Genomic DNA, 27,310 nt, shown 5'->3' with positions numbered 1-27,310 from the left:
TCCACCGCTTCATGGCAGTAGGACCTCTCCAAACTTCCATTTCCTCATTCAGAAAATGGGGAATGATGGTAGTATATATGTCACAGGGTTGTTGTCAGGATTGAAATGAGCGTGTACATTAGCTGGCTCTGTGCCTGGACGTAGCCTCAGTAAGTGTCACCCTAACCCGTATCTGATTCCAGCCCTTAGATCCCGTTTACATCTTTTCACATGGTCCCCTTGCCCTCTGGCTCAGTCAGAGCTGTGCTAGATTGCTAGATTGTCTTCCTGGCCCTTTCCCACTGGACTCTCATTACCCCTCAGTTTCCTTTCTTATTTACTGAACGGTGATTGGAGCCAACCCTGAGGGTCTGGAGACTAATGAGTGTAGCCCTTCCCTTGAGGAGCTCGCCCGGGTCCCCTAGAGAGCAGTGGGGCCTGTGACAGCCAGAGCCCAGCGCATGGGGCCCAGGGCTGGGGCTGAACAAGGGAAGGCTTCTGTGTGAGAAGATCTGTGGTGCTTTCTTCATTATTCTTTTCTCTCGGTCTGAGTTCTGAGAGCAAACCTGGAAGATCTCCTGGATACCTTCAAAGCATCCGCTGGAGTCAGGTGGACGCGGCTGGTTCCGAGGGCAGAGGGCTCCACTAAAGGCATCCCTGTGAGTGAGGCTGACCCAGGCGTGTGCGGGTGTGCAGAGGGGGCAGGGATGCCTTCAGCCTTTGCACCCCCTGCTGTCCACCAACAGTGCTCACTGCTGCTATGCAAATGGGGAACCGGAGGCTTCCTGACAACTTGGAGAGAAGTCACACTTCCCTTTAAAGGAGTTACTATCACACCACATCATTCTTTGTTCTGTTCCCAAGAAAACCTTCTGTGAAATCATAAAGAAAAGAAAACATTCCCTGTCTCTGCCTCGGAGACACCAAAGCCTGTCATCCTGGGGCCAGGACAGTGGGCTGGTGGACTGTTGTCACATCCTGTCTGGCTGCTGTGGTGTCACCTGGTCTCTGCGTGGTCTCCACGCCACGTTAGGTCTGAGGGAAAATGTCTCATTGGGTCTGCCTTTCCCCAAGGCCGGTTCCACTTTGTCTAACCGGCCTGGTTATACAGAGGTACCCAGAGGTTTTGGGGGTGGTGGTTTTAAGCTGTGAGAATAATCTGCCCAACAGTGGGGAGGGAGAGACGATTAAGGGTTGGAGCAGAGCCCTGGCATTGTCTGCACGGGTTTCTTCTTCAGATCTCTCTGGGCTGTCGCAGACAGAGCTTTGGAGCAACTTCAAGCCCGTTTCAGTTCTCCCTTGTGCTGGGAGGATAACGTGATAGATAAAGTGCTTTTCATTCCCTCTTCCTTTTTTTAAATTTTCCTGGTAATAACTGCTCTTCCTGGAAGAGCAGAATCATAGAATTCAAGGCCAGGCGTGACCGTGAGAGCGGAAACTGCCTACCCTTCTAGCCGGTGAGCGTCTGCCCTCCAACCCAGGGCTGTTCTCTATCACAATACTGCCCAGGGCACGGATCCCAGAGACCCCTTGGGTCACTGCATCTTGGGATTGGGCATTTTCACTTTTCCTTACCGCCAGCCACAGCTCTCCTCTGTAAGCCCAGGACCTTTTGCTGGGCCTTGGGTGGGTTTGGGGAATAACATATTTGCAGCTGAATGTGGGTGTTAGGGAGTGGGCTCCTCATGCCCCCAGCGAGGCCTGCGCAGAGAAGAGAAGTGGGCAGTTTGCCTCGTAGCAGCCCATCCACAGGGAGGGGCCATCTGGTGGTGATCAGAGCCATGGAGGAGACCCAGTCACTGCCGATATGCTGCCCAGCACCAAGGGGTGGGGGAGAAGTCCCTGGCTCCCACCTCCTCCCACCCCCAGTCTCCTGCCAGTGCCTCTCATTGCCGGAACCCAGCCGGAAGCCAGGGAGCCTGGGAAACAGCTTGTGGGGTCCAGCCTCCCCCCACCTCCTGACTCAGGCCAGGGCATCTGAGCACACAGGCGAATGACTGACATGTTCCCTTAATTCCAGTCCTGCTACAGTTAGGTATTAACCATTCTAGAACTTTCATGATACCCTCTGGGAAATTCTTTTATCTCCTTTGTCTAACAATGCCTCCTTTTTCTTCAAGATCAGAGATGATTTATTCTCTGTGGAATCAGCACAGACATCCCAGAACATGCAAGCTACTCCACATCTGGACTACAGCGGTTTTTGTCTTAATCTCTTTTTGTGGTACTTGCCACCAGCATATCGTAATTTCTTGTTTCTGATTTCCTCCGCCCTTAGAAGGCCTCAAGGGCAGACCCAACGTCACAGCCTCTGCATTCTTGGGACCTAACACGCTGAATCAGTGGAGGGGTGTGTAGACGAGCGGACTGTGGGGGTGTCTTGCCCGAGGTGGGCAAGCTGGTGAGTGGCAGAGGAGAGACCAAGCCAAGGTCTCTGATCTCGTGCCCTTTTCACTGTGGGATTTGATCTGTAGTAACCAGTAACTCCCTAAGAGTTAACTTGAAAACCCGGGAGATGTAGTTTCTGGGCTTATATCTTATGAACTATAATATTATATCCAAACAAGATGTTGGGGGGCTATGGAGGTCGTATGGACAGACACACCACATTTTTCTTTGTTCAGTCTGAGGCTAAACTCTGTAAGATGTGTCCTTTTTGTTGTCACTAAAGGCTAAACTCACACTGCTTCAGAATGTTAGAATGTTTATTATGTGTTCCCCAGAAATGAATCAGAAGAAATACACAAGTGAAGAATTTAAACTGTGGCATCCACAGCTTTCCTCTGGAATTCCTAAAAAATTCTCATGGAAAAGATGCTTCAACTTATGAGACACAAAGATGATGTTTAAAAGAAACTCAGGGTTCTTAGGGAGCGGCTGGGATGTGATTTTCTCTTGTCTCTTTTGCCTTGAGTTACTAACCCTTCAGCACGAACTCCACGCTGCACCTCCCATCAATGGCAGGAGGAAGACGCTGTTGACGGCAGCAAGGCTCTATTTTGGGAGTTTTGATGATTTTCTGATTTGCAAGAACTAAACTCTTTTGCTGTTCCTATTACATAAGCTATTATACACAGAGGGGAAAGATTTTAATAAAATGGAGTGCTTACTCATTTCCACTAAATAGCTGCCTGGGAATGACAGAATACCAGCTGCAAGTGTCTAATTAATTAGAGAAATATATATACATATGCATACACATTTTTTTTTTTTTTTTTGAGACAGCATCTGGCTCTGTTGCTTGGGCTAGAGTGCTGTGGCATCAGCCCAGTTCACAACCTCAAACCCCTGGGCTCAAGGGATCCTCCTGCCTCAGCCTCCCGAGTAGGTGCAACTACAGGTGAGCACCACCACACCGGCTAATTTTTCTTTTCTTTTCTTTTTTTTTTTTTTTTTTAGTAGAGATAGGGTCTTGCTGTTGCTCAGGCTGCTCTCAAACTCCTGACCTCAAGCTATCCTCCCAGCTCGGCCTCCCAGAGTGCTAGGATTACAGGCGTGAGCCACCACACTTGGCTGAGAAATGTATTTGTTAGGTAAAGAAACAGCCTTTATAGTTTTGTGATTGTCAGTGTCAGTGATCACAGTGGGTCCAGACCCGAGAAAGCTTCAGAGGAAGGAGACAGACCCTGTCCTGGGAGACCTCAAAGTTCTGTTTATGCACCAGAACATCCCTCTGAAACATCTGAAGTCCGTATTTTATAGCTGAACATGAGTCTTATTTTTTAAAATGTGTAATGAGGTAAAAACACAATTTCATGAAAACAAATGCTGGATAAGACAACAAGAGGTGAGAGAGAGAACAGAGTCGGTGGTTGACTTAGGCAGGTTGAACAGGCGCAGGAAGTACACACATGAGTGGGGAGAGGAAGGAAGGGGCGTGCAGTCCTCAGGCCTCTGCTGGCTGTTCCGCAGCAGCAAGGAGACCGTCTGTGACAGTCACAGCGTGTTGGGCCTGCCAGCGCAAAGCTGACAAGGCACAAGCCCACGTAGCAGCCCAACAGAGCAGGGCCCCTGGGTGCTGGCGTGGCTCTTGCTGGGAAAGCCCTTAATAGACTGTTACTTAGTTCAGGTAGGTTCAGATGAGAGCCAATTGTGTGTTTCTCTTCACAACTTGAGTTCAGTGACCTCTTGCATTGGTAACCTGAAATTAGCCATTGTGGGAGTATTTAACCACAGAAATTGGCAGCTGCTGCAAACTGGAGCTCTTTCTTCCCCAGTTGAGTAGATAGTTGAACCTTTACTCGCACACTGCTGCCCGGGGCTCCCTGACCACCCTTTCAGGGGATCGGCATGGCCAAAACTATTTTCACAGTAGTACTACTAAAACATCATTTGCCATTTTTACTCTTCCTTTCATGAGTGCACAGAGGTGTTTTCCAGAAGCTGCATGATGTGGGATATGCAACAGACTGAATACACGACCAGATACGAGAATCTGGCTGTCTTCCATTAAGCAAGACATTGAAGAGATATACAAAAATGTAAAATGGTGTTGCTCTTCTCACTAATTTTTTTTTTAAATGGCTATTTTTCATGAAAATATTATTTAGTTTAACACAAAATTGGTTTACTATCTTAAAGTAAATTAATAATAAAGAGATTTTTTTTTTTTTTCTTTTAGAGAGACAAGGTTTCATGCTCTGTCACCTGGGCTGGGGTGCAGTTGTATGATCACAGCTCACTGCAGCCTCCAACTCCTGGGCTCAAATAATCCTCCCACCTCAGCCTCCCCAGTGGCTGAGACTACAGGTGTGTGCCACCATACATGGCTAGTATTTTTTTTTTTTTTAGAGATAGGGTCTTGCTGTGTTGCCCTGGCTGGGCTCGAACTCCTGGCCTCCAGCGATCCTCTCACCTTGGCCTCCCAAAGTGCTGGGATTACAGGTGTGAGCCACCGTGCCCAGCCTAATAAGGAAATATTTTTAAAATTCCACAGTTTTTTCCTTCCTTAGCACTAAAAACAAACAAGTCCTTGATTTTAATCTCAAATATGGTAAAGATCAATAACCTACATAAACAAAAACTCTTAGGGTTCCTCAATTTAAAAAAATATATTTTAGAACAGTTTTAGATTCACAGCAAAATCAAATGGAAGTCCAGTTTATCAATTCTTTCTTTCATGGATTGTGCCTTTGGTGTTGTGTCTAAAAAGTCATTGCCAAACCCAAGATCATCTAGATTTTCTCCCATATTATCTTCTAAGACTTTTATAGTTTTGCATTTTACATTTACAACTGTAAGCCATTTTTAGTTAATTTTTTTGCGAAGGGTGTAAGGTCTGTGTCTAGTTTCATTTCTTTTGCATGTGGATGTCCATTTGTTCCAACACCGTTTGTTAAAAAGACTATCTTTGCGTCATTGTACTGCCTTTGTGCCTTTGTCAAAAGTCAGTTAAGCATATTTATATGGGGCTCTTTCTGGGCTCTCCCTTCTGTTCCATGGATCTGTCTGTTCTTTTGGCAATACCATACTGTCTTGATTACCATAGCTTTGTAATACGTTTTAAAGTTGAGTAGTGTCAGTCCTCCAGCTTTGTTCTCCTTCAATATTGTGTTGGCTATTCAGGCTCTTTGGCTCCTTGGTTTTTAAGAGTGTTAGCGTAGTCTGTTTATGCTACTGTAACAAAATGCCTCGGACTGGATAATTGTTAAAGAACAGACATTTATTTCTCATAGTTCCTGAGGCTTGGAAGTCCAAGGTGAAGATGCCAGCAGGTTCAGTGTCTGGTGAAGGCTTGCTCTCTGCTACCAAGATGGTGCCATGTTCCTGCGTCCTCACAGGGCAGAAGGTGGAAGGGCTAAAGAGCCTAGCTAGTTCCCTTGAGCCCTTTTCAAGGGTACTGATCCCGTCTATTATGATTTAATCACCTCCTAAAGGCCCTGCTGTCACATTGGGTCTTAGGTTCCAACATAGGAATGTTGGGGGGATATATACATTCAAATCATAGCAAGTATGAAGAGGGGTCCTGAGACCAAAATGCTGGAGAACTGCTGTTGTAGAGAAAGATGAACATAGAGAGCTGAGTGCAGTAGATTCTTGTGCAGGAAGAGCATAGAATGTAGTGGAGGGGAGCCCGAACTGAGCATTGTACATCCTGCTGCTTTGTTCTGGGGGCTGAATGAGGCCGTGACTGCAGGGCGCATCTCTGAGAGTCCAGATTTAGATGCTGTGTGACACAGATGTGTGCCTGCTCTCAGGAGAGACTCTCAGAGAGGCACAGTACATAACATAAGGGTATAGGACATGAAGTGTCAACCTCCCTTGGGACTAGAGAACCCAGGGCAGATGAGGGCAGTTTGAAATCGGTTCTTCCAGTTCTCTGAGAGAAAGGTGGGTCTTGGTTATCGGGGCCGTGCAGGTAAGTCAAGTGCTGTGCCTCTCCATCTGCAGGATTAAAACTTCTGTTAAATCCCAAGAATCCACCATGTTAAAAGGGGAACATTCCTGTCTCCTACTGCTCACCTGCTACGCTTGAAGTTTTGCAGGAAACATGCAGAGGGAAAAAGGTAGGGCTTTGGTCTCAAACAACCCCAGGATTAAAGAAGAAAAAAGCCCCCGGTCTGCTGGGCTTCTCTGGGTGAAAGCTTTATTTGCTGAAAGAGGCCAGCTGCTTACTGTGCTCCATTCGCACAGGCCACACCCCGGGCTCGGAACACCCCAGCAGCGAGAGGCCCACCAGAGCGTGCAGGAGAGAAAGGTCAGCAGATGCCCTGAGCGGGGCTGAGTGTTGGAGGGGGCCGTGCACCCCGCCTAGCTTGTCAGGCCACACAGCTGCTCCCAGACCCAGTCGACCTCATCGGCGGCAGGGAGCCAGGAGGGATCTCAAGAGCAAGCCAGAGCAAGTGCGTGTGAAGGCCAGGCCTCCTCACACCCAGCCACGGGGAAGAACATCTCCAGGGACCACCCCAGACGGCCTCCCATCTTTTAACCATTTGCCAGAGACTCTCTGAAAGCACCACTTCCCACACTGTACCCCAAATTAACAGCATTCCTGCTGGGGAGGCAGGGCTGTTCTTAACTGGGGGACCATCAGTAGATCCAGAAGGTCCTAAAATGCCCAGAGATTGGGTGTGTATGCTGTTTTGTGGAGAGATGATCTAGAGTTTTCATCACATTTTCCAAGGTAGAGGGAAGTCCTTGCTCAAAAAAGGGTAAGAATCATTATATTAGAGGCCAACACTAATTACAGCTGCTCCATTGAGGGTTTTTCCAAAAGTCCATTCAATAACATTAATTCAACAAATAGCTGAATTGTTCACAGTGCCAGGCACAGTGCTAGGGGACGGGGATGCGTGGATGAACTACACCAGATGGAATCTGTGTGTCACTGAGGGACGCAGATATAAATCAAGTGATCACACAAGTATGTGTCTAATTTCAAGCCAAGTATTGCTCTGAAGGAGAGGAACCTGGATATAACTTAGAGGATATTTAGTTTTTGTCTTTATATGTTTATTTATTTTTGAATAGGTAATGCTTTCATGTTCAAATTTAAAAAGGATTACATAGTAACAAATCCACTCACCCATATCCCCCGGCCACTCTCTGAAGGCCGTTGCCTGTTTTGCAGACTGGTGGGTAGGCCTTCTGCCATTAGACCAGGAGGAGAAGAGAAAGCTTACCTGAGGATATGATGCTTGAAATGAAATTTGAAGCATGAATATGAGTTAACTAAGCGAAGAGGACTCGAAGGGGATGGGGACATACTCTAGACAAAGGCAACAGCTTATGCAAAGGCCCTGTGGCAGGAGACAGCATGATGTATTAGAACTAAAAGAAAGTTTGTGTGGCTGGAGTGCGGAAAGTAAGGGAAGACCAGTCCAGGATGCTGCTGGGTGAGGAGGATACAGTCTTGTACCCTGCTTAGCATTGTGGACTTTGCCCTCAGCGCTCTGGGAAGCCACTGAAAGATGAGAGGAGATAACTTTAAATCATACTTGCATTTTGAAAGTATCACTCTGGTCATAGTATGGAGATGGATTGGAGGAGAAAGCAGTTAATGGGCTCTTATTTAGTTCAGGTGAGAAATGACGTGGCTTGGTACTTGTTTTAGTTTGGGCTGCAATAACAATACCATAGACTGGGTAGCTTGTAAACAACAGAAATTCATTTCTCACAGTTCTGGAGGCTGAAAGTCTGAGATCAGGGTGCCAGCATGGTTGGGTTCTGGTGAGGTCTCTCTCCTGGGTTGTAGACTTACTGTGATAATATGTAATAATAACATGTAATAACAATAATATGTAATAATATAATAACAAATGTAATAACATGGCAGCAAGGGGGCAAGGGAACTCTCTGGCCTCTTTTATAAGGGCATTAATCCCTTTCGTGAGGGCTCCACTCTCCTGACCTAATTACCTCCCAAAGGCTGTACCCCCAATACCATCCCATTGGGGGCCAGGATTTCAGTGTATGAATTCCGGGGGGGGGGCAGGGGATACAAACATTCATTCTTTTGCAGTCACAGTGATAGACAAATGTATAGTGTGAGAAATGTATTTGTGTCCAAGTTTCCTGCTTCTGAAAAATTTTAACAAAACATTTCTTTCCGTTCTCTCAATGGAGTGGAAGAAGAATTTGTGAACAGTTTGCTTATAATGTAGTTAACATCTGGCTACATTCTGTCCAAGCATGTGACCAGACTGACACGGTAATTTAGCATCCTTTAAAAGGTTGATGGACAGAGGGTTGAAGCCTTGTAGAATCTTGCTAGAAGTCATCTGGTCCAGCCTCCAACCCAAGCACCCCAAAGACATGGCACCTTTGCAGGAAGGAGCCCTCCAGTGGCAGGAGGTGTCACTTTTGTTACAGAGTCATAACAGGATGACCATGTGAATGATGTTCACTAATTATGAAACAATAACTAAAACACCTGATGGCTGTAGTTGTTTTGGTGTTTGCATGCTTAATTTCCCTTCTCTTCCTCAGACCCCCCAGAATGGCTTATTCAGAGGAGCAAGGAGGCGTCCCCTGTGGTTTCTTCCGCCAGAATTCCGGCAACTCCATTTCCTTGGACTTTGAGCCCAATGCAGAGTACCGGTTCGTGGAGCAGCTGGAAGAGCGATACAAATGTGCCTCCTGCCACTCGGTGCTTCACAACCCCCACCAGACGGGCTGCGGACACCGCTTCTGCCAGCACTGCATTCTGTCCCTGAGGTGAGTGGGCGGGGCCCACCGCCCTGGCCGCGGCATCCCGGCATCTCGGTGTCAGCTGTGACAATTGTACCCATGGTTTTTGGAGCTGCTGTGGTTGGCCTCAGCATCGTGAATATTAGGAGGGATTCTCTCAGAGCCCCTCTGTGAGGGCCTGAAGAATAATCTTCATTTTTTTTGGCCACTCAGTTCATAGATACTCACCTTTTCTTAAAATTCAGATTGCACCTGTTTCTCACGGGAGAGCAGACCTGGACGTATACTCTGTCCTGGGGAGCTGGCTGTTGGGAAGGGCCTGGATCTGATGGTGTCTGTGTTAGAGTCACCCTGACCTTTCCTTGCCTCGAGACAGAGGTGCTGTCGCATCCAGAAGGGACCTCGCTGCTGTGGGTGCTGTCTACTCCTGGGCAGCTTTAAAGCCTGGGTCATGCCGTTTTGAGGGAGGAAACTAGGAGAGATGAGAAGGAGGCTTTGGGGGCTCATATAGGGGCAGTAAGGCAGTTGTTTCATGCTGCCAACCTTTGCAAGGGGGTTACCATGGCATGTTCTCCTTCATTCACGTGTTCTTGTATTCAGCACCTGTGTGTTCCAGGCACTTTGCTCAGCTAAGCTCTCGTGTGCAGAGGTGAAGAGTTAGAGGTATACAGCATGGACCAGGACCAGACATCTGCCCTCTAGAATCTCTCAGTCTAGCGAAGGAGAAAGATGTGGACCAGTGGGATTAAACAAAGGAGAAGGGGACATTTAATTCTGTCCTCGTGGCTCAGTGTTTGTGTCCTGGGCATGAATGGGAGTTTCTCAGGCGGACTGAAAGACTGGAGAGGTTCTGAAGGAGAGGTGCAGGGGGCACCTTCTGGGTAGAGGGAGCAGCGTGTGCAAAGTCAGGGAGCAGCCTGCCCGGGGCTGGAGTGCTGGGGCTGCTCTCGGAAGAGCTGTTGGGGTAAACACCTAACTTAGGCTCCATTTTAATTTTTCTCTCCAGAGAATTAAACACAGTGCCAATCTGCCCTGTAGATAAGGAGGTCATCAAATCTCAGGAGGTAAGAAAGTTACTGCTTTCGTTTAACAGCTCTCTGGGTGATGGAGAGGCAGCCAGTGTCCTGGGTTGGATTGGACATCGAGGTTGGAGCAGGAGAGTGGTCAAGGGGATTACTTCCTTGGGATCCATATTCCTCTGCTGGGGGGTCAGGTCAGACCCGACTCCCACCCCTGTTTGAGAAGCTTGTTTGGGTCTTTACTGACCACACTCTCGCCCCCACCCTCAGGCCTCCTCTCCTGCTTCTTCCTCACCCGCTTCCTCCAAATAGCTCCAGTCACATTTTGCTGCTGGAACAGAAATGCAACTTGCTGTTCCCTGGAATTCGCTTTCTCATCTGGTTAATCTCTAAAATTTCCTTTTGTTATTATAATGATGTTTAATAATAGCTTTATTGAGATGTACTTCTATTTCACCTAGCATAAAATTTACCTTTTAAAGCGTGCAATTCAGTGAGTTTTAGTATATTCAGAGTTGTGTGGCCATCACCACTATCTAGTATCAGAGTGTTGCCATCACCCCAAGAAGAAACCCCGTACCCATCTGGCAGTCACTTCCTTTTGCCCCTCTCCCCAGCCCCTGGCAAACACTAATCTAGTTTTTGCTTCTGTGGATTTGCCTATTCTAGATATTTCCTATAACTAGAATCAAACAATATGTGGCTTTTTGTGGCTGGCTTCTTTAACTTAGTATAAGGTTTTCAAGGTTTATCTACATTGTAGAATGAACCTTTTCTATTCATTGCTTTTTATTGCTGAAGACCATCCCTTTGTGTGGATATACCACATTGCATTTATTCATGCATCAATTAATGGACATTTGTTTCCACTTTGGATCCATTATGAATAATGCTGCTATGAATATTCATGCCCAAGTTTTTATGTGGACCTACGTTTTCATTTTTCTTGAGTATGTACCTAGGAGTGGAATTACTGGGTCCGATGGGAACTCTGTGTTTCACATTCTGAGAACTGACAGACTGTTTTCCAGAGCAACTAGCTGTGCCAGTTCACATTCCTGAGAGTTCTTCTTTCTCCAAATCCTCCTCAAAAATTATTATTCTCAGTCTTTTTTGATTATAGCCTTCCAGGTGGGTGTAAAGCAGTATTTCATTATGGTTTTGATTTGCATTTCCCTGATGGTTAATAAGGTTGAGCATCTTTTCTTGTGCTTATTAGCTATTTGTATATCTTCTTTGTAGAAATTTCTATTCAGTTGCCTTTCAGATTGGGTTATTTATCTTTTATTGTTGAATTATAAGCGTTCTTTATGTGTTCTGGTTACAAGTCTCTTAGTTATATGATTTGCAAATATTTTTTCTACCATTCTGTGGGTTGTCTTTTCACTTTCCTGATGGTGTCCTTTGAAGCACAAAAGTTTTCCATTTTATTGAAGTCTAATTCATCTATTTTTTTTCTTTTTTTGGTTGCTTATTCTTTTGGTGTTGTATGTAAGAAACTGTTGCCTGTTTCATGGTCATGAAGATTTTCTCCTTTAAAACTTCCCTTTAAGGTCGGTTTTCTTCCTTTAAAATTCTGTTACAGGACATTCAGCTAATCACCTCCTCCAGGAAGCTTTCCCTGAACACCTGCTCTGACATACATGTTCCTTCTCTGTATTCCTTGTGATGTGTTTTGTAAATGCCTGGCAGAGGGCTGTGCTATGCATAGTGTCTGACCCACTCTCCAGGGGTGGCCATACTACAATCTTGGGACAAATCCAACCTGCCACCTGTGTTTATATGGCCCGTGAGCTAAGTAAATGGTTTTTACATTTTTAAATAGTTGAAAAAAATCAAAAGAAGGATACACAGAAATCCTTATACTTTTGCAACTTCTTGTAAGTTTTAAACTATTTCAAAATAGAAACTTATTTTAAACAAAAGAATAACAATGTTTTGTAACATGGTAAAATTATGTGAAAATCAAATTTCGGTGTCCATAAATGTTTTCTTCTATCCCCCCAATAAATAATGTTTTATTAGAACACAACTGTGCCCATTCATGTAAGAATTGTATATGGCAGAGTTGAAATGTGGTAACAGAAATGGTTGTAATGTGACTTGCAAAACTGAAAATAGTCACTGTCTCACCCTTTATGGAGAAAGTTTGCCAACCCCTGGTTTGTGCTGAAATAGCAAGCCAGCACAGCGTCAGCGACACTATTTGATGAGTAATACAAACATTTGGCCTGGGACCGGAAGCCTTAAGCATCACTTTTGGCCAAACCCCACCTCCTCACCTCTGAGCATGTGGAGTCAAGTTCATCATGAGATTTTCCTAGCTGCAGCCTGCTGCTCTGGGCCGAGTGACCTGGCTCGTATGTTTGGTGGCCTGTTAGAAGTATGTATCTGAGACAGCCTCTTTTTTTTTTTTCAGTATGGTGGTGAGTGTGATCTTTCCATTCTAACCACTATCTGGAAGTTTCCACTGAACTTTTGAGGTATACTTGAAGACCAAACTAATAATACTTTAATTCACATTGCTGTGAAGTTTTGGACTGTGTGAGACCTATCGTGTTTATCTTTTAGGTGTTTAAAGACAATTGCTGCAAAAGGGAAGTCCTCAATTTGTACGTATATTGCAAAAATGCTCCCGGATGTAATGCCAAGATTATTCTGGGACGTTACCAGGTTGGTATTACTCATGAACAATAAATGCCTTTGCCATTTTTCCAGTGACGCACATTAAACCCTTTATGTGACAGTTACTGGGCTAAGTATGGTACGAGGATCCCCTGAGTTGTCCTCAGAGGGTTCCCAGTCCAGCACTGAGTTAGCTACTGTGCTGCAGCACGCCAGGGGCTGAGGGGTGACTAGGAGGGTTATTTTGTATAGAGCCCGTGGAAGACATGCTGTATCTGCGGGACCTTAAATTGTGGCTTAGGGATCATTGAGCCAAAAGAGAGGGTGTGGGACATGCTGGACTAAAGGAACACCCAGGCAAGGACATGTCATTTCGGGGGAACTGTGAAGGATTTGGGGTGCCTAGGGTGGGAGCCAGGGAATGACGGCAGAAAGACACAATTGTGAGAGTCTCTCCCTGAAAGCATTTGCTCTTTCAGCTGGTGCTGTGGTAGGTGTTTCCCAGCAGCTGTGCACCCTGCCCCGCAGGGTTATGATCTAAGGCGGATCACTCAAACCAGGACAGAGATAGGATGTGGTTTAAAGGTGAAGCTCTGATAGGAGATGCAGACAAACAAGGTGTAGGGAAGCGTAGGTGAAGGGAGTGGAGTGCCTTTCAAGGCAAGCCTCTGAAGCTGCTCTTCCGTCTAGCTGGGGAAGGATGTTAAAATGGGAAGCTTAGACATGTGGCTCTGCCTGGCAGGCCCCTCTCAGTTTTGATCACACTAGGAATGGAGAAAACTCAGGCATCTCCAGCTTCCAGGGAATTGCCTGGAGGCTGCTGAAATTTCCCCTTTGCACCCACACATTTAGGAACATGTATTTCAGATGATTCATTCTTTTCTTACATACCTCCAAATCCCTTAGGCACTGAGGTTATAAATGTGTAAATGATTTCTTTGTTAATCCAGGGATTTCTCTGGAGGTTCGTGAAACATTTTTTGTGTTTTCATGTGTCCTTTGCACTTGTTTTAAATGCTCAGGTCCTAGAGCGAGGCTTTTTTCCAATTTTGTTGTCACTACACCTACAAAGGAAATGAGATTCAAATGGACCATGAAGAACGTTAGTGACCAGATCCCAGGCTTCTAGAGAACAAGGGCTGGTTTCTTTCCACGCATTTCTTATCCTTGTCCCTCTTCCCCTAAGATAAGGTGTAGGGTATTACGAGAAGCATTATGATGAATGTTGGCTATCTGGGTGAGAGTTAAGGAGTAATATCAGTGAATTTTAGAGACGATGTAGATTTCAACTATCACCACCATTTGTTTCTCACTACCAGTGGCAAAGAACAGCTATAATATTTATTTATCTCGCTGTCAAAAAACTGTTTGCTCTCTTTTCCTTCAGAGAAGGGGTCGGCAAGCTCTTTCTGTTAAGAGCAAGACAGTTAAAAAAAAAAAAAGCACAAGATAGTAAACATGTTAGGCTTTGCAGGCTATATACGGTCTCGGTCACCACCACTCAGCTCTCCCGTTTCAGAGGGAAACCAGCTAGGGACGATATGTGAAGGAGTACGCATGGTTGTTCTCCAGTAAAATTTTATTTATAACAACAAGTAGTAGGCCAGATCTGGCCTGTGATCCTTAGCTTGCCAAGCCTGTTTTAAAGGATCTTGCAGGGAGAAAAGTTCACTAAGATCTTGTTAACTTGTCAGTATCACAAAGGTTTTCATGGAGATAGGCCTGCTTTTGAAAAATCTAGAATGTGAAGAACCCTGGAATGAACACTATCCGTGTCACTCTTCTCTGATATTCTGGTTAAGGATATTTCCTGATTTTACAAGTCTGACCATTCCCAGCTTCTCTTGGGCCAGTGAGCCTGTATTTCCCCGTCTCCTTTCCTTTGCGACTTCTGCAAGCAGTTTCCTCTCCCTTCCCTTTCTTCCTCTTTCTTCCCTTTCCTTCATTGAGTTAGGGTCTGACCCTCCCTCCTTCCTTCTTTTTCCCTGTGTCCTGTCTTTCACCACCTGCTGTGTGGAGACCAGTTCTCGGTGCTGGGAGTAGAGATGGAGAGTGCATAAAAGAAATAAAAATGTCCTCGAGGGGCTGGCAAACTAAGGAACCAACCTGAGAATAAGAGGATGTTACTAGATCATCTAAAACAAGCGTGGCATTCGTCTTTCTTTGCCCATGATCCCCCGTCCTCCTGATTCCTTCCAGACAAGGCTGGCCTCCACGGCCTCCAGTCCGAGCAGCCCTGCCCACACCCCCTCCCCAGCAGAGGCAGTGGGCGGCCTCCCCTGAGACGCTGCTCCCCCACCCTGCGCAGGGCGAGCCTTTCTGCCTGGCTGCCCCCTGCCCGCTGTCCCTCCCTCCTGCCGCCCCTGTCGGTGGATCTCGCCAGCCTGCCCTTGTCTGTCGCAGGACCATCTTCAGCAGTGCCTATTTCAAGCTGTGCAGTGCTCTAATGAGAACTGTCGGGAACCAGTGCTGCGGAAGGATCTGAAAGAGCATTTGAGCGCATACTGTCAGTTTCGAGAGAAAAAATGCCTTTATTGTAAAAAGGATGTGGTAGTCATCAATCTACAGGTAAAAAAAAAAAAAATAACCACAAAAAAAACCCAAAACACATATATATATATATACACACAACAGTCGTCCTTATGAGGCTAAATTCTGCCTGAGTGGTCACAGTAAATCAGGTAGGATATCAGAAGAATCTTTCTGCGTTTATTTTTGTATAGAATCAGGTGTAAAGAATTAGTTTATCTGAGAGAAGTTCTGCAAAAACCTTAAAACCTTTCCGTTGGTAGAAGTCCATTTATACCAAGAAAACAGACATCTTTAATCCTTTTTAGAACTGGGCCATAACTTGCTGTAGAGAGTGAGCCCCATGACACACATCCCCAAGGAGACATTCGTGTAGTCACCATGAGCCCATAAACGAGAACCCCTGGCTTAGTTTTATAGCACTTTCTCTGTTTCAGAATCACGAGGAAAACTTGTGTCCTGAGTACCCGGTACCTTGTCCCAACAAGTGTTTGCAGATTATTCCAAGAACTGAGGTAACTGTAAATAATGCTCTGTGTAGATTTTACTAATATGTCAGATAAGGTTTTAGTAATTACTGTGGCCTGTACGTGATAAAATCCCATAGCCAAGAGCTCAAGGCTTGAATTGCACCCATGATAACGGTGTCTCCATCTTCCCTTTTCCCTGCGAGCTCTCCCGGGTTTGCACCATAGCTCTCCCTCACCAGGCCTTTCTCCCTCACCTGGCCCCTCCCTTCGTCCCAAGCCCCCGTGGCCCCCTGCTTGCTGCAGTGATACCAGGCAGGTGGAGAGTTGGTGATGAACTTCTAAAGCTCGAGGCTGTCCATTTCGTAGGTGGATGAACACCTTGCTGTATGTCCTGAAGCCGAACAAGACTGCCCTTTCCAGCACTATGGCTGTACTGTAAAGGTACGGGATGTCATTCCCCTTTCTGTTTCTGCCTCTGCGTTCTATTGTATAATTCACTTGGCAAATGGTTTTACTCTTGGATATCATTCAGGATGCAGAAGGACGTATAATTCTGAGAATTTTTAAAAAGAGTGTAATTGTATTAGGGCTTTCCAGAGAAAAAGAACCAATAGTGTGTATATATGTATATATATATATATATATATATATATGCATGTGTGTGTATATATATGTATATGTGTATAGAGAGAGAGAAATTGATTTTGAGGAATTGGCTCATGTCATTGTGAGAACTAGCAAATCCAAAATCTGTAGGGCAGGCCAGCAATCTGGAAACTCAGGCTGGAGTTTCTGTGTTAGTCTTGAGAAGTGCTGCTTCTTCAGGAAACCTTAGTTTTTGCTCTTAAGTCCTTCAACTGATTGGATGAGGCCCACCCACACTATGGCGGGTTATCTGCTTTACTCAAAGTCTACTGATTGTTAATCACATCTATACCTTAAGAGCAACATCCAGACTAGTTTTGACCAAACAACTGGGCACCATAGCATAGCCAGATGGATACATAAAATTAACCCTCACAATATCTTATTTCTAATTGTGACTCCATTGCTTCCACCTGGTTTTGGAACTTTCTGAAATCACTCCTCCTACAATTACAAATCCTGGTTTTATGGTATCTCTGTGTATCATCAAGTATTTTGAAACAAAATTGACTTAAATCATGTTTTAAAATATTTTTTATTACCTTTTTAATACTTTTAAAATAATTATTCAGTGAATTATATAAAATAAAAATGAAGTTTGATCTCTAGTCTTTTTAACAGATTTCAGATGGATCAAAGTTTAGGCTGTAAAGTATTATCATGTTCCATATTATCATTCCGTATTTTCTGTAAACCTAAAGTTACTCCAAAATAAAAAATTTGTTTTAAAAATCATAAAAATACTAGGAGAAACAATGAGTGAATTTTTTATTCTTAAAATAAAGAAGCCCTTTTTTAGATGACTAACACAAAACCAGAAGCCATATAATTTTGATAAGTTTAATCATAAGTATTGAAAACTTATATATGATTTTTAAAAATACATCAATAAAGTCAATGGCAAACCACAAACTGGGGGGAAAAATTTGTAACATATGACCAGATAAAGAAAGGGCCAATTTCCTTAATATGTAAGTATTTTTACATGGGAATAACTTATTCAACTTAATAAAAAAATAGGCACTGCAATGCAATATATGGGCAGTTCCAGAAAAAATTCATTTGGCTGATATATGAAAAGGTACTCAATTTCACTCCTCAATAAATGTAAGTATAACAAGAAATACAATTTCACCATCAAATTGACAAAGATTAAAACATTTGTGGTATCTTACTTTTTGAGGGCAATTTGGTTATATTTATGAAAATAAAAAATGAGCCCACACATTGACCCTGCAATTCTACTGTTAGGATTTATGTCACGGATATCCTTTCATAAGTATATAATGATTACATACATACACACACACACACACACACAGATGTTTATTATAGTATTGTTTGTATAGCAAAAAAAAAACAAAACTAAAAACAACCAACAAGACCATCATTAAAATACTAGCTATGTAATTATATATTCATATTTTGGAACACTATGCATCTAATAAAAAGAATGAGGTATATGTAACAGCATTAAATATAGTATGTTCTCATTTATGTTAAAAATGTGTATATATCTTAGCTGATGCTGGCGAGTAAGACTATGGAAGTGGGTGTGGAGATGGAGAAAAGGGGACTTTTACTTTTCATTCTACGTCTTGTCGTATTGTTGGATTTAAGCATATATTCCTTTTATTTAAAAAAAACTATTTGAAAAAATGTATATTGTGAGAAACCTTTTTAAAAAAAATAAGTGAGGAGTACATCAATTTGTCTTGTGGTTGTCTCGGTTGCAAAAAGGATAGTGTTTACATTTCTAGTGCATGAAATGCAGGATTGCTTTCCAGCCCTGGAAAGGATCTTTAGAGTCAGACCCAGACCTCCAGTTGGGTTGTATTCTAGAACTTACCTCGGTGCCAGAGCTTGGGGTAGCCGGGCAGGTTATTCTCTGGAACCTTATTTGGGACAAACTGTTACCAAAGAGGCTAACCCTACACTGAAGGGAAATTGATGATAAATGTTTGCTTTAAACTGCGTGCATCACCTGGAACACCTAACATTTGCTTTTACTAGTAATATAGGCAGTTTGCAAATAAATACTTTAATGATCAGGGGAAAAGCAACCATTTCTTCCTGCAAATGTATTCTGTGATTTTGAGGGCAACAAATTTGTGTGGGCTGAAATTAAAATCAGGTTGCATACCTCCTGCTCATGGCAGCAGGGCAGCGATGGGAGTCAGCATAGAGATGTGCTTGATAGGAGAGAGAATTAGTCTTGGCTTAAAACGGATCTGGAGATAACCTGCCAAGGAGATAGGTCTATATGGGACTAGTTAGGAGATGATAATTATGGCACTTAACCCACAGTCATATACTCCCAGACCAAGGGAGGAAATCAGCACTGAAATTTTAACGGTGGCCTGATTCTCTTTCTCTGTTCAGTTTAAGAGTGTCTCACAGGTACTGTAGACTCTTAAAGCTGGAAAAGGGACCCAGTGGAGTCATTTGTCCTGCAACCTACGGAGAAAGAGGTGCATGTTTATGAAATGAAGCAAAGTTGTTAAGGCTCTGCTTTAGCAGAATATCCTACCACCTCTCATTTTCCGAGCTTCTCAACAACTGACTTATTTTTCTCTTCATATCAAAGGATAAGCGGGCGAGCCTGCAGGAACACGAGCATTCCGCCTTGCGGGACCACATGCTTTTGGTTTTAGAAAAGAACATCCAGTTAGAAGAACAGGTAAATGTTCAAGAGTTTAAATATAATATAAGGGAGGCAATGGAATTATTGGGATTTGCCTGCTCCATGCTGGTATTTTTCTGTTCTCCTCTGTTTCAATATAAGTCGACTGGAGGTAGGTATTTTTCTACTAAGTGGCCAACAGGCTCATAGGCTTGTAGAACATTAGAATTGGAAGGTGCCTTTGAAATCTTTAGGTCCAGCCCCCTCATTCAACAGATGAAGTAACTAAGCTCAAAGAAATGTTGATGTGATTTAACTTGTAAGGTGGCAGAATTCAATCTCAAACCCACATCCTCTGATCCTAAGCTCCCCGTGGTACACCACGACTGCCTCTCAACAGCCGGTCCACACACCCTTTGGTTAATGTCTGGCACTTAGTAGGTGTTGGATGTTTTTAAATTAAATTAATATTACTGTGAAACAATAGTTGACTATCTGTTCTAGGCACTATGGGTTTTATAAATTTTGGAGTAAGTCTAAACTTCTGTCCTTAAGAAGCTTTGCAACCTGGTAAGTGGGTACATACATACTTACGTCACTGAGCTGTGATTATCAGGTGAAATTATATGTGCAAATGCCTGCCATAGTGCCTGTGGCATACATAGTAACCTCAATAAATGCTGATTTTATTGAGCAATTATTATAAAAGTTAATTATTTTGCTAGAACATCTCAGAAGATAAGACTTTTCAAGCCCACATAGGGAAGAAAACCATCCATCTTCAGAGAAGGAGCTGAATTTTACTACTGTGAATTATTTTATGATGTCTGATCCATATTAAAGTAGGTATGTGAGTTCCAGGGTCAGATGCTGGAGAAAATTAGAAAGACTTATTAAGTGGTAACCTTGGTGGAAGGCGTGCTGCCTAGTAGCGTTCCCAAGTTCTTTCTATATCGGTTGTCTGATTCATCCATTCATTCCGCAAACGTCTACCATATGTCAGGTACAATGTTTGTTGCTAGGGACACTGAGTCAATCAAGACATAGCCTTTACCATTGAAAAACTCACAGAAATGGAAACAGGTGAGTTGCCGTGCTTCATAGTCCATGCCATAACTCAGGCTGGAGTAGAGGCTGCAGCAGTTTGCTCTGGGGGGTCAGGGAAGACTTTGCAAGGTAGGACATCCAAGCTGCATCTCTAAAGGAGAAAGATTTGTCAGTTAAAATGTTATGGAAGGAGGACATTCAGAAGGGGAGAGCTTGTGCCAAGGCAGAGAGGCATGAGAGATGCTGATGAATCAAGGGAATGGGATTTTAGGGTGAATGAACTTCCGAGTGTGAGACAGGGAATGGCTGGAGATGGGTGTGGTAGATCCAGATTGCAGTGGCCTTCCATGTAAGCTAAGTTTTGGACACTATGCATTCAACTATTTTTTTTTTTCATTCATACTCTGCCTTGTTTCAGAAAGGTTTTAAGGGCCAGAGGTTTGGACTAATGTTTGTCAGTAATAGGGAGCTAATGGAGGTTTTTGAATTGGAAAATGCTTGGCCACCTAATTGCTTGGTTTTTAAAAATAAGATAGCTGCTAATAGCACAGTGCTTGGTAAGAGCTGAAGGCTCTAGAGCCAGAATGCCTGGGTTTGCAGCCCAGCTGCACACTAACTAACCATGTGAGTTTGGGTAAACTGCTTCACCTCTCTCTTACCCAGCTTCCTCATTTGTAAATGGGGTTGCGGTTAGGTAAAATGAGATCATATATTTAGGCTCTTAGCACCGCTCCTGACACATAATGAACATTTCAGTATTAGGTGGAAGCAAGATGCCGGAGGTGAAAGTGAAGGCTGAACCGAGGCCATGGCGTGGGATGGAGAGAGGGCATCAAGAGACATTCTGAGGCTGAATGACATGCTGTCAGCTGCAAGGCAGGGAACATGGTGATGTTATCAACTGGGATGGACACTACAAGAACAGAAGCAGATTAGAGGTGGGGCGGGGGGGAGGAGACGCTGAGTTTGCTTTTGGTCAGGTGGGTAGGTGGAAGTCAGTTCTAGGAGTCTACATAGAGGATTCTGGAGCCAGAGAGCAAATGGTTGTTTAAGCTGTTTGTGAATTCATTCATAAAACATGTATCAGGTGCCCTCTGTGGGTCAGGCACGGCACTAGGCTCAGGGGATAAAGAGATAAGGGAGACATAGTCTCAAGAAACAATTCAGTGGAGGAAAAAGGCCAAAACAACATGAAAAAAAGCAAGTTATAAGGACGACAAGGATAAGTTATGCACTAGCGTATGGTCAGGGTATCATGGAACTGGAGAGGAGGTCTGGGTGGATGGTGTTAGTAAAGAAATATTTCTGAGAGGATGTGCCCTTGAGTGGAGGCTTAAAAAGTGGTAGTTTCTAGATGAAGAGAGAAGCGTCTGAGAGGGCAGGGCCTGGGAGTTGTGTGGTCTTGCTGGGCAGAGCGCACATAAGATGTGAATGGGTATGAATGGGTATGAGGCTGAAAAGGCAGCCAGGGACAGATCATGTAGGACCTGTAAAAGAAAGTGCTAGAGACATTTAGTAGAGGAGGCTCAAGACCAGATTTACCTCTTTTTTTTTTTTTTTTTTTTTGAGACAGAGTCTCATTCTGTCACCTGGGCTAGAGTGCAGTGGCATCGTAATAGCTCACAGCAACCTCACACTCCTGGCCTCACGTGATCCCCCTGCCTCAGCCTCCTAAGTAGCTGGGCCTACAGGTGTGTGCCACCACGCCTGGCTAATTTTTCTATTTTTTGTAGAGATGGGGTCTCACTCAGGCTGGTCTTGAACTCTTGACCTCAAGCAATCCTCCTGTCTAGGCCTTCCCAAATGCTAGGATTACAGGCATGAACCACTGTGCCCGGCCCAGGTTTATCTTTTAATGTTATTCTGGTCACAGTATGGAGTACAAATTGGAGAACAAAACTACAGACAGGGAGAGCATTCATGCCGTTCATTCATTTAACAAATACTTATCGAGCACCTTCTGGTGCCAGGTAGGTACCAGTCCAGTGGCTGGAGTTATAGTGGACCATTACAGATCCATGCCAGTCCCAGCTCCCATGGAACCTACATTCTGTTGTGTGTCAAGGGCAGAAGAGATAGTGTAGGACCAGTCAGGAAGCTGCTTTAGCAGCCTAGGTGAGACTTAATGAGGCTGAAACTAGATGAGATGAAATGAGAAATGGATGTAAAAGTTTTTTTGCTTATAATATTATGTGTTAGAAGTTAAAGTTGGCAGTTGTTGCTGATTGAATGGGTGTGAGAATAAGTTGTTTAGGATCATTTTTAGGTTTCCGGTTGCTCCCTCAAATAGATTACAAATTCTGAGTAAACATGCTACCCACGTGTTTTGCCTACCACTTGCTAGCTTGTATGCTGGACAGGTTACTTAAACTCTCTACCTCTGTTTCCTCATCTGAAAAGTGGGACTAATATTCATACCTAACTCATAGGGTTCTTTGAAGATTAAAAGAGCTATGAATGGGTGTGATCATGTGGGTATGATAGACATTAAGCAGATGTCTAGGATTATTACTATTGACACTGTGCATATCGCATTTAATGTGGTATGATGATCAGTACCCTATGGTTGTTTTTTTGTTGTCTTTGTTTTTAAGAGACAGGGTCTCACCTATGTTACCCAGGCTGGACTCAAATTCCTGGGCTCAAGTGATCCTCCTGCCTCCCAAGTAGCTGGGACTACAGGTGTGTGCCACCATGCCCAGCATCTGTGGTTGTTTCCTAAGTGCATATTGAATGAGTGAACAGAACTAGTTCAGGAAATTCAGTCAAGTGATGTCACTGTCATTAGATGAACCATCATAGTGGGTTAGGTTAGAAAAGTCTGGTGAGAAAGTCTGTGGATCTGCTTTTTTGGTACCGCCTGCAAATATTTTCCTAGAATTATGTAGGAATCTACCTGTACATGTTTTCCTAGAACGATATATGTATGTTTCTTCCCTAAAAATAATTTCTTACCCGCAAGTACTATTTTAACATAATTATATGCTTGCATGACAATGATCTGATTTTTCCTCATTCCTGTTATTAGATTTCTGACTTATATAAGAGCCTAGAACAGAAAGAAAGTAAAATCCAGCAGCTAACAGAAACTGTAAAGAAATTCGAAAAGGAGTTCAAGCAGTTCGCACAGTTGTTTGGCAAAAATGGAAGCTTCCTCTCAAACATCCAGGTGAGAAATGGCCTTTCCATTCAACACCAAGATTTGTCTTTCAGTTGGCAGTGAGAGTTTCAAATGTACAGAAAAGCTGCAAGAGTAAGATGATGCAAAGAACACCTGTATGTCCTCCACCCATGTTCACGCATGGTCAACATCTTGGTCCATTTGCTCCTCCGCTCTTCCTCCTCCCCCCAATCTCTGTGTGTGTTAACATTTGAGAGTGCACTGCATGTTTTATGGTTCTTTGCATCTGCATACTTCAATATGTATTTCATAAGAATTAAGGTCTGTGACATAACCCCACTACATTTAACAATGTCAGTAAATTTAACGTTGATACAATACTTCCATATAATTTATGGCAGTTGTGGTTTTACGTAACGTTGGGTCAGTATTAATCACTTGATTTCAGATTCAATGAGAGCATCTGTAGTTCTGTATTTTGCAGTCAACAAAGTGAAACTGTTAATTCCCTGGGGAAGAAAATGCTTTAAACATCACTAAAATATAGAAAAAAACTTACTTTGTAAATTATGAATGTTAATCACAAACAAATTCCCAAGGAATAATGTCTTTATCATGATTATAAAATTTACAGTAAAAAAGATTTCAAGACATGGCATGTGCAATATATTTGAAATTTGGATTATTCCAGAATATCTAGGCTATTTTCATACTTGGAAATTATACATTTTATACTTATACAGCACATTTTATATAGATTAATATATATGTGTGTGTGTATATATGAGTATATGTAATGTGTCAGCACATTATATTTGTGTATGTATATATGTGTGTGGAAATTATATATGTGTGTATATGTAAGTATACACATGTGTATATATGTATACACACACATATGTATATGTATGTATAATGTATGTGTATATATGTATGTACAGATGCTCCTTGACCTTAAAATGAAATTATGTCCTGATAAACCCATTGTTAAGTTGAAAATATCCTAAGTACAAAATGCATTTAATACACGTAACCTGCTGAACATCATAGGTTAGTCTAGCCTACCTTATGCATTCTCAGAACACTTACGTTAGCCTACAGTTGGGCAGAACTACCTAACACAAAGCCTATTTTATAACAAAGTGTTGAATATCTCATGTAATTTGTTGAATACTTTGTTGAAAGAGAAAAACAAAATGGTTATATGGATACTCGAAGTATGGTTTCTACTGAATTGCCTATCTCTTCAGCACCATCTTAAAGTAAAAAAAAATTGTCATTTGAACTACTGTGAGTCAGGGACCATCTGTATATACATATATGTATGTATATGTGTGTGTGTGTCTATAGAGGTGTGGGCATGTCCACAAAAAAATTTATCACATTACCATTTCAGTTCTGACCTCTTCCGAATACAAAGGCTGACCAGTCAGAATTAAGGCATGCAGGGCAAGGGTGGAGTAGTTTTACTTAATCTCTTCCACCTGAAAGAGAAATTGAAAGTTTCAGCTTTACTCAGGGCCTTCCGTGCCACCTGCAGTGCTCAGGGCAGGGCAGGTGGGCCTTTTCCAGTCCATTTTCTGCCTCTAGCAGAGAGCAGGAGTCAATCAGGAGAGTAGCTTCTAAGAAGAGAAGAAAGTGATGAGGCCAGAGGAGAGACAACATGGAAATAGACATATATGTAAGATGGGTTAGAGAACCAAGTGGAGAGAAATTGAGGGAGGAGCTAAAATTAGATAAAGAGAAGTTCAAAGATTTAGAACAGGCACTGCCATAGGAGAGGAAGAGGAAGATAATTAGGTGGCTCCTCTCTGTGATCCTCATTGAATTTTCTCTTCTGGACTTGCATTTTTTATGTCATTAATTGATTAAATGTGAAATGTTTGAGTTGAAAAAATTTAATCTCAACGGATTATGAAAATATTAACTAATTTTTTTTAATGATATGATCCATTTGGTAATGAAAGGTTCTTGCCAGTCACATTGACAAGTCTGCTTGGCTCGAAGCTCAAGTCCGTCAGTTATTACAAATGGTTAACCAGCAACAAAATAAATTCGACCTGAGGTCTTTGACGGAAGCGATTGATACCGTGAAACAGAAAATTACCCTGCTAGAAAACAATGATCAAAGATTAGGTATGTCTAATATTTTACTTCTCTCTTGGTGACTTGTTTGTCTGCATGTGCTTGTGAAACAACTGAATGCCTGGCCAAATAGAGTCACATGTGTCCAGCATAAACAATGGTTGAATCTGAGTGTGTTACTTGTGAAAGAGCAGCATGAGATTCTGGCCACTCAGGCAAAAATGAGGGAGAGCCCCGAGCTGGGTGGGGGTGGGGTGGGGTGGCCGGAAACAGGCAAGGGATGGAAATGGGCCAGGAAATTCCAAGAACAGGAAGTGATGATTTTTAAGGAAAGTGGAAAATAATGGAAGAGTTAAGGGAGAGATATGGCAGGGTCATTGTTTTAGGTATGGAAAAATATAAAAGGGTTTGGCTGTTTAAAAGCATCCTACTTAGAAAAGCGTGGGGCTCACCATGCCACCTTCACTAGTCCAATGCTCTGTTTCCTCTCTACATTTCAGTGAGCTTCAGTTTAAAGAGCGCACATTCGGGTTTTCTTGGTGCCAGTTTACTGAGACATGATATCCCCTGAGTTAATATGAGTATAAATGGCCTATTTGTGGGCGTTAATTTCAGTGCACCCTTAGGATGTCAAAATTTTGTTGGTTCTCTTCAGGTTGCAAAATTCCACTTTGAGCAAATTCTAAAGACAACTTTCCAGCCTATGGAATCCTTTTTTTTTTTTTTTTTCTTTGCAGTTGTTTTAGAAGGAGAGACTAACAAACATGATGCGCACATTAATATTCATAAAGCACAGCTGAATAAAAATGAAGAGCGATTTAAGCTGCTAGAGGGTGCCTGCTATAACGGAAAGCTCATTTGGAAGGTGACAGATTACAAGATGAAGAAGAGGGAGGCGGTGGACGGACACATAGTGTCCATCTTCAGCCAGTCCTTCTACACCAGCCGCTGCGGCTACCGGCTCTGTGCTAGAGCTTACCTGAATGGGGACGGGTCTGGAAAGGGGACGCACCTGTCCCTGTACTTTGTGGTGATGCGAGGAGAGTTTGACTCACTGTTGCAGTGGCCATTCAGACAGAGGGTGACTCTGATGCTTTTGGACCAGAGCGGCAAAAAGAACCACATCATGGAGACCTTCAAAGCTGACCCCAATAGCAGCAGCTTTAAAAGACCCGATGGGGAGATGAACATTGCATCAGGCTGTCCCCGATTTGTGGCTCATTCCGTTTTGGAGAATCCCAAGAACACCTACATTAAAGATGACACCCTGTTCTTGAAAGTGGCTGTGGATTTAACTGACCTGGAGGATCTCTAGTGACTGTTTATGGGGTGATAAAAGGACTTCTTTGGTCCGGAATCATGGAGGAGAACACATTGGATTGTCATATTGATCTGGATTTAGACTCGGTGCACATTCGTCTTTGGCTTTTGCCCTTAATGTTTGACGTCAGTTTAAAACTTCTGAAGTGCTGTCTTTTTACATTTTATTCTGTCCCAGTTTGAAACTTAATACTCTTAGAATATCCTCTTGTTATTTATATTTTTATATCCCTTGAAAGATGGTAATTTTCTTGAAAGCAAGGTCTGAGGCTTCTCTCCTTTACTGGTGCTTAGCACGGCCTCAGGCAGTCTATAGTACTGATGTTATTGCGGACGTAGAGAATTCCCAATTGAAAATGCTTTGGTATTTTCTTGTTTGGCCTGTTGATTCTAGACCTGACCTTAAACCTGCCAAAGCCATCTTTTTAGAAGGTAAGCTGTTCCAGTTAAGTAGTGGGGGATGTAATTGTGAAGACAATATCCCCAGTTTGGACCAGATTTGTTTTGTTTTTTTTTTTACTTAAATACTTAATTTGTGGAAATTACTACACCTTTAAATATTTTCATGAAATTTACCAGCAGTTTGCAAGCACAGTTTTGGAAGGCTGCATAAAAACTGGTGAACAGGATAAGCATTTTCATTCTTCCTGCTCTGAAGTAAAGCAAATGATACTACATAGTAATATATAAGGAGATAAATCCACCCAGCTAAAGTTCA

At 43.2% G+C, this 27,310-nt stretch overlaps 1 protein-coding gene across 1 annotated transcript; it reads left to right on the top strand.

The window, feature by feature from the left end:
* The first annotated feature begins 3,253 nt into the window (after positions 1-3,253).
* TRAF5 (TNF receptor associated factor 5) lies at positions 3,254-27,310 on the top strand. Its single transcript, XM_069459386.1, has 11 exons — positions 3,254-3,319; positions 8,908-9,135; positions 10,115-10,172; positions 12,699-12,800; positions 15,156-15,320; positions 15,719-15,796; positions 16,118-16,192; positions 18,984-19,076; positions 23,095-23,235; positions 25,155-25,323; positions 26,010-27,310. The coding sequence occupies exons 2-11, from the start codon at positions 8,918-8,920 to the stop codon at positions 26,585-26,587; spliced, it is 1,677 nt and encodes a 558-aa protein (XP_069315487.1). The 5' UTR covers positions 3,254-3,319; positions 8,908-8,917; the 3' UTR covers positions 26,588-27,310.

The sequence above is a fragment of the Eulemur rufifrons genome, chromosome 27 (assembly GCF_041146395.1).
Source record: "Eulemur rufifrons isolate Redbay chromosome 27, OSU_ERuf_1, whole genome shotgun sequence".
NCBI classification, from domain to species: domain Eukaryota; kingdom Metazoa; phylum Chordata; class Mammalia; order Primates; family Lemuridae; genus Eulemur; species Eulemur rufifrons.
This window is presented reverse-complemented; position numbering and strand designations above follow the sequence as displayed.

Coding starts and splice junctions, on each gene's coding strand:
- TRAF5 (XM_069459386.1), top strand. CDS start 8,918: ATGGCTTATTCAGAGGAGCAAGGAGGCGTCCCCTGTGGTTTCTTCCGC. Junction 16,193..18,983: donor ACTATGGCTGTACTGTAAAG/GTACGGGATGTC, acceptor TTCATATCAAAG/GATAAGCGGGCGAGCCTGCA. Junction 19,077..23,094: donor ACATCCAGTTAGAAGAACAG/GTAAATGTTCAA, acceptor TCCTGTTATTAG/ATTTCTGACTTATATAAGAG.